We start from the raw sequence: 7,974 nt of genomic DNA, 5'->3' as shown, positions 1-7,974 counted from the left end.
AAAACGACACGGATTAAAAAATAATTAAAAAATAATTGAATAAATAGATTTCAGACTGAATTTGCGACATAATCCACGTAGAGCTCCTATAAGTTCATTGCTTTAAATAAAAAATAAGTACATTAATAAATAAATAAATAAATAAGTCAATTCATTAACTTATTTAAGTAGATAAATAAATAGATATTGATATTTAAAAAAAAGTATACATATTTAAAATAGTCTGAAATTAATACTACACTCTGCAACAATTTAATCGGGCATAAGTAAAGTAAATATTATAACACATTTAAAGTAACTCTCTATAAATAATTTGAGTACTATTTTGTCTTGTAATTTCAATGTAATATTAAAACGAGTACCTGGAATTCTATTCAAATTTATTATTCACAATATATATATTGAATTCACATATATATATTCGTGAATACATTTGTATTCTTTTTATCATAATAAAAATGTTTTAGCTAAGTAACGTATCAATATAACATATATTAAATTATTTATTTTAAATTATTTTAAAAATCAATTATTTTTTATTTTATTATTTTTTTACTAATACAAAATTATAATTAATTAAATATAGCAAAAATTAAAAGAAATTAAGGATTTATTACACAAAAAGAACGGACATATTCTAAACTAATAATTAATATAAAAATCATAATTATTTAATTAACATATTAATTTTATAAAAGGTAATATAAATTTAAATTGCGTATTACAATTTTAAATATTTATAATACATCCCTATACTCGTATAAAAAATACAAAAAACAAAATTGTCGACTTTATACAGATTTTTCATATCCTCAAGGCATATATTTAACTAATTATAATAAATTATAATTTTCTTTACATATGAAAGGTAAAAAAATTATTATGCAGCCTTTAAAAAATAAACTCCTACTCTGTCAAAATAAAATTTACTACTTTATTGGAAAAAATTGGCAAATTGGTAAAACGCAAACGATGACGACATCGATGCGTATAAGACATGAATCATTGATAAAAGCACAAACACGCGATGTCATTTCTTAAAACCAATTTCCTTTTTTCTTCTACTGCAGATAAATAACAAAATGAGGATATAACGTAAATATACATATATCATTCTTAATCAATATAACTATGTAGGAAAGTTTGATAAAATTCATTTCATGTGTACAAGGTATTAAATTTAAAATTACTTAATTATAAATGTTTTTCAATTTAAAAATATATTGATTAATTTTAGTTTATTTTCTTTTATTTTTTTGATGTAATTACCAAATTTCACGGTATGCATTAATTAACATATTGATTTCCTTTGTAGGATTATTGTTTTTAAATCGTATACAATCCTGAAATTCATTCAAATTTTCTATGCCTTGAGTAAACATTAATTCAATTGCTAATAATTGCTCATATACCATAATCCAGTCAACTCCGATTGTGTTTGCACATGTCTCTACTAACCAAAGGAATGAACGTGGAAGTTTAGTTTCTAATACTTTTTTCTGGGTATCCTTTATATTAGTCATATAACCCATCAACGTCCAGCAGTCCATACGAGATTTTAACAATATCATTGTATTTTCATCAGCAGCATTGCTTAAATATTCTTTAATTTGATTAATAGACATTGATGCTGTTTCTGTATTTTGGCACTTGTCTTCTTCATCATCGCTAACATCTTTAAATATATTTACTTTGTCAAAAACAGTACGTGGTTGATTTAAAGTTAGATTGTTAAATGGTTCCATATCTTCTTCATCGAATATGTCGAAAGAATGTTGTGATAACAAATCTGTATCAATCACCTTCGAATTTCCAAAAGAAACAAAAAGCAAATTTTACAATCAAATTTTACAAATTAAGTTAAGTTAATAATTTCATTAATAAGTTTGCATATAAACATGTTATAAATAAACAATGTAATTTACTTACATTATTAGAAATATGAATTAAGTCTCTGGAAGGTTGTTGCCGTTTTAGAGCTTCAGCTGCTAATTTTCTTTTATATAATTTTTTATAACCTTTCAACTCTGTAATAAATTCAAGGTCGACAGCTGGAGGTTCAGGTTCAATAGATTCATGCCATTCATTTTCATCAATATCGAAATCAACTTTATTTGCGTGTAATTTTGCAGGTCCACCACTTTTGCTAGCTACACGATACACACCTGCAAATTCTCGATGACCGGTACACGGCATGCTCAACATTTTCAGATTCATATTGTGAAAACCAAAGAATTCACGTAATGAATTCCCGCTCATGTAGGTATTTAATGAACGCTGGGTATGGTCAACCCGCATAAATTCAGGTATATTTATAGTTAAATTCGGTGATTTGGAATAGTGTAGCAATATTTGTTTAAAATAAGAGTGACCAGGTGTTAAGCTAGGAGCGAATTGTAATATTTCTACCTTTTCAACTGGTGCCGTGTTACATGTTTCCATAAATTTTTCAAATAATTTCTGCATAAAAGCCACCTTCACATTATGTTGTGTATCCTGTGGTATTAATGTATTTTGTTCATTTTGCCTGATTTGTTCCTCATTCATTTCTTCAAGTAACTGTGCTGTGCTTTGGCATTGCTTGAATTGTCGACAGAAATTTTTATTATATTGTGACAAAATCACCTTACGCATTTCAATGTACTCTAACCATTCACTCCAGACAAATAGCTTTGGATGAGATTTATGCAATGTGTTTAGATTTGCTAATTTATTATTTATATTTTTTGCTGATTTTGATATTAGTTTTTCTGTGTGTCCATCTAGACCAAACATTAACTTTAGTACAAATACTATGTAAGCCATTGCACGTGCCTCAAAGGATGCATAAACATAAGAGCCCCGTACTTTCATTTGTGGAGGCAGTAAATTTATTAAGCGTTCAACGTAAGTACCAACTTCAGGCGGTAAATTTAAATCTAGAACATAACGACATACAAGTTGTTTAATATTAGGAACTTTGAATTCACTTATATGTATAAATCTGGCTAATAATCCGACATGCTCACGAATTACCTAATAAAAGTAAACTGTTGATTAAGAAATTCATATAAAATATATTTTATTTACCTTGTCTGCATATATAAAAGGATATGCGTAGTAGCCGATATCACGTAGTATTGTTTTAATATTTCCTCTTAAATTATCTGGAAAAAATTGTATTATATTTTTACCACTTAAATGACCTTCTCCAACAAAACGTACTAAATCAGCCATTTGAATATCATCTTCAATAAGATTTAGAGCTATTGTTAAGATGGAATAAACATTCCTGATACTCATATTGTGCAGGACATGATCTCTGCGATGAGTTTTTCGTACAATTGGTCGAAGAGTATGGCATTTTAGTATTCCTTCGGCATCCTGCTCATGCTTCTTTATATGCTGTCCAGGCATCATCTGTTTTAATTGCTTTCTTGCACGAGCTGAGAATTTTAAACAAATTGCTTGAGTTGTACTCCCCGTTGATGAAGTACACGCTGATGAATGTGTGTATAAAGATGTTTCCTTTGAAGAAACTGAATACGCAGATTCATCCAATTTTCGCTAAAATTAAAAAGTATGGTTTAAGTAATTATTGAATGAAAAGTCTGGAAATAAGTAAAGTATAAGGAAGTGTTAAATTTCAAATAAATAATCCCAGTTATATCAACATATAGCGTAGTGAAAAAAGTTGCTCATAATATTTAAATTTATCAAAATCTTTTGTCAAAATGCTGCACCTGGCAAGTCAGAATGTAAGTAGCTAATTAAATGTACAATTATGTAGATCTTTTAATTTATAATTAAAGTCATCAAAACATAACCTATATTTCTAAAAACATTTTTCAGATTTTTTAATAAACTTTTGCTTATATTTAATTGCTAAATTTTTATTAATTTTTAATATATTTTAATATTTATTTAAACTAAAGCAAAAAACCGTAAAACTGCACACCTTAGAATATTTTTTAGCAATTAAAAATATCAATATTCTATCATATGGAACAGAAACATCAAGATCGCTCAAGTTATTATATAATTACAGTTTATAAATAATATAATTTAAAATTAAAGCATTTTCAATACTAATACCTAATTATATAATATATCTCAAAATGTACTTTGCTAATGATTTATTTAAAAAATTTCTTTATTTGCATTTAACCTTCGATTTACTTCAAATATGATTGATGAGCTTTATTTAAAAATTTAGACCTAACCTATTAACGTGTTCAGGTATAAAAGGCGTGTACTATTAGAACAAATTCAGTTTCAAGAAGAGTTTTGAAATTATCAGTTTAAAAATGAAGCTATTCATTTTGATTTGTTTGGTTGCAGTTGTAGTTATTGCTTCTGGTGCAACAATTGGCATTAAACCACCTGTTGATGGCGGTAATAATAATAAAATAAATACAATAATAATTATTACATATTTTTTTTTTATTTTAGTTGATTTAAATGAGCCGATTGAGGATGTAACTCCAGCAGATCCTGATCAACCAACTTTAGCTATAAAACCAGAATCACGTACTTTGTTCCTCTTATTACCATTATTGTTCCCTGATACTTTCTACTTCTCATAAATATTAATATTTTATATATTAATAATTATCTGATTTATGATGATGGTAATATGAATGAATATATAAGCAGTTCAGAAATTAAATAAAGAAAATTTGAAAAATATTTTTGACTTTCTATTAATTTTAGATATTAAAGATATTAAAAATTTATAAAAAATATAAAAAATATTAAAAAGATTTTTAAAGAAATTCAAAATATTCGTTACTAGTCTGACTGGGAAAAATGTAGTTACACTTTCCTAACAAAATATGTATAAAAGTATGTAAATACAATATATAAAAAATAAGGGTATAAAGCATGTTCATCATTTATCGCCTTAATGATTTAAATAATAATAATTTTTTAGTTATAAATAGATATTTAGTTTCGTAATAAATATGCATTCACACAAAATATGTTCTATTATAATAGTTAAATGATTATTATTTATTATAGAATTTATTATCATTAAATAAGGAATACTATACATCGCGACTCTAGTGGACTTTTGTGATAAACGCAATTGTTTCGTTGTATTTCACATATTTGCATGCGGTATTATAAAAATGTAAATGAAATGAAAATGTATATAATTTCAATAAGAATCTAAACAATAGTTATGCCAAATGCGAAGACATTGGAACAGAAGTATAACTAATATTATTTAATATATTATTAGTCTCGTTTCAAATCAAAATGGTTCATTATTCAATTGTGACAACCATTTTAAATACCTTTGCTTTTCGCCAGTCACGTGCACTGGAATCACCACTGTGTATAGAACTAGTATCCTTTCGTTTACGTTTTCGTTTAGTTGCATTTAATCCATAATTATATAATGTTTGAGCATCTCTGAAGCAATAAAAATATATTAATATTTACATAAACAATATTTTCTTAAAAATATTTTTGGATATAGACCTTTTATTAAAACGCAGTCCTAATTTTGGTAATTCGGCTTGTTTTTTATTGAAAAATGCGACTTCCATGCGACGTAAATAAGCTGCCCATATTTGCAATGTCACAGTTTTCAATTCTTCTTTTGCGCCCATCTGCAAAAGTTCCTCCACCATACCACGTAATATGTAATTATAACATTCCCACGACGTTAACTCAGCTGAAAAGTTTTCATGTTAAATAATTAAAATAACAAATTTTAAGATTATATTTACGTGCATTCGCTTTAACTTTCTTTATTTTAGTTTTTCTCTGAAGTACACCATCAGGATTCTCGGTGTCAACTTCGACTTCACGTAGCTGCTCTTGTTTAGTGCCACACTCATTACAATAGTAGAAACCTTCTCGCAACGTAAATTGAATTTCGCCACATATTTTACAAGGATCTGTGTCAAATTTTAATTCTTCCGACATTATAGATTTATTAAATTTATTCGTTTAAAAAATGCTTGTAGTTATTTTGAAATTTTTGGTCACACTTTTAATTTAAACAAAAACAGCTGATAATTGACATGTCACTTTTCATTTTTCACAACTAGGTGTCGCACACGAGAATTTCCTCTAAACGTTATAATAAGATTAATTTTAAATTGTTTTTATGTTATAAGGCGGGATTATTAGCATAAAATTATAAAATATTATAAATATTATAGATATTATTTTTTTATGATAAGGATACTGGTAACATTTTGTACAAGTGATTTTATCATTTATTTTAAAATTAAACAAGTGGAAATTTAATTCTTCATTTCCTAATTTTTAAACTAAGTACAAAAACTTAGTTTCGTATAAATACGGATGAAACTTAATTTTTAATAATATTAAGTAATACAATTTATTAATAAATATATTTATGAGACACAGACATTTTTCATTATATGGAAATAACACTAATCTTTTATGCTTTTTGCAATATTTATAATAAACATTAAAAAACTTCACGCGTTTAATTATTTATTATTTTTGCAATCATCGAATGATCCAAATCAAAAAAAAAAACTATATTAAATCCTTTGGAAAAATTTTTTTGATGTAGTGATTTATCTTTAAATACCCTTTTGAAAATCCCCCGTTGAGTTCCACTGATAGTTTTAAGATATAAAAACATATCAAAAAAAATAACGAATACTTTGCTGAGCGATGATTAAAAAAATTTTTCATTGGCATGCTTGTTTTATTTGCTCCATATATTTTACACATCTTTATTAAGGGTTTTGATTAAGTTATATAACTTTCATCAATATCTTTAAAATCTTTTTGAGATTCTCAGTTTTTTAATACCTAATTATATATCTAAAAAAAACTATTGTATTGTTGGCTGATTGGTTAATTTATTTTTCATTTGCTTATTTGGATTTACATTACAGTAATCCTCCTTATAACGCAAAAAATTGGTTCCGCGTTATAGGAAAACGCGTTATGGGGGTATTCCTATATACACTGTGCAAAGGTACGCAAAGCTTATTATAAACTGTACAAATCTCTTCGTTATATGTTATACGGGGAATAAAATCGCGTAATATGAAAACGCTTTCTAAGCGAACCGCGTTATAAGGGGAATTACTGTATTTGTTTTACACATTCTTAAAACGTTTTTAGGAGGAAGCATGTACTCCATTTAAAACTTAATTGCACACGATATTTACAAATAACAAATGTAAGTATAAAACAATTGAGAATTGTTTTTATAGTAGGGGGGATAGCAGAATATTAAAAGAAAAATAATAATTACTGAGTAAATTACTAATTATATTTTTGTATATTTTAGTGATTAATAAACATATTTCGATTCATATGTTCAAGCAAGTCACTCTTCTCGATTTTATGAGAGAATACCGTAAGGTGTTTCATTGAAGTTCTTTGATAAGTGATATACATAGCCGCAAATAAGAGGAACACAAGTTCTTTTTTTTTTTGAGATTTTTATTGAGTTTTCAGAAAGTTACTGGTACAACTATATTACAGCTTTGCCAATAGGGCATGAGGTATATAAAATATAGCAGAATCGTTTTCTCGGCGTTTGAAAATTCCAAACCTATATTTTGAATTAAAAATGCAAGTTTATATATTTAACTAACGCAATATTTATAATATTATCAACGTTGCTGAATTAATAGATTATATGAAATTCAATACTGAACAAAAACTTCTGTTCAAAATTTTAATCTTAGCACGCGTACATATAACAATAAACTGCAATAAACAAACTACATAGTTTTTGCCTATAAAGAAAACGAAATATGCAAACAAGTGTTAGTAAAGTACAGTATAAATATTTACGTTATCAACTAGCGTCGTCGTTATATACTTTTACTTGTTTTTCTTTGTTCTCTTTGTGTTCTTTCGTACACAAGGCTAATATTTTTAATCGTTCTGAGTATTCTGAGTTTGCATGTCAGTTAAGTACGGTTGGATTGCGCGGGCATAAAACTTGTAAACACTTGCACCACTAATCCAATTGCGCTATAAATA

At 26.5% G+C, this 7,974-nt stretch overlaps 1 protein-coding gene across 2 annotated transcripts; it reads right to left on the bottom strand.

Annotated features, from left to right (window-relative positions):
* Positions 1–1,242: 1,242 nt before the first annotated feature.
* On the bottom strand, positions 1,243–6,599 carry LOC119680587 (TATA box-binding protein-associated factor RNA polymerase I subunit B-like). Of its 2 annotated transcripts, XM_038093486.1 has the most exons (7): positions 6,557–6,599; positions 5,718–6,063; positions 5,467–5,662; positions 5,280–5,397; positions 3,070–3,546; positions 1,930–3,015; positions 1,243–1,802 (listed from the first exon to the last, which is right to left on the bottom strand). In XM_038093486.1, the coding sequence occupies exons 2-7, from the start codon at positions 5,914–5,916 to the stop codon at positions 1,266–1,268; spliced, it is 2,613 nt and encodes an 870-aa protein (XP_037949414.1). In that variant the 5' UTR covers positions 5,917–6,063; positions 6,557–6,599; the 3' UTR covers positions 1,243–1,265. The 2 variants fall into 2 exon arrangements, with proteins under 2 accessions (XP_037949414.1, XP_037949415.1); XM_038093487.1 differs by lacking the exon at positions 6,557–6,599 and having other exon boundaries at positions 5,718–6,124.
* Between the last annotated feature and the right edge of the window lie 1,375 nt (positions 6,600–7,974).

This window comes from Teleopsis dalmanni, chromosome 2 (assembly GCF_002237135.1).
Source record: "Teleopsis dalmanni isolate 2A chromosome 2, ASM223713v2, whole genome shotgun sequence".
In the NCBI taxonomy this organism is placed as follows: Eukaryota; Metazoa; Arthropoda; class Insecta; order Diptera; family Diopsidae; genus Teleopsis; species Teleopsis dalmanni.
This window is presented reverse-complemented; position numbering and strand designations above follow the sequence as displayed.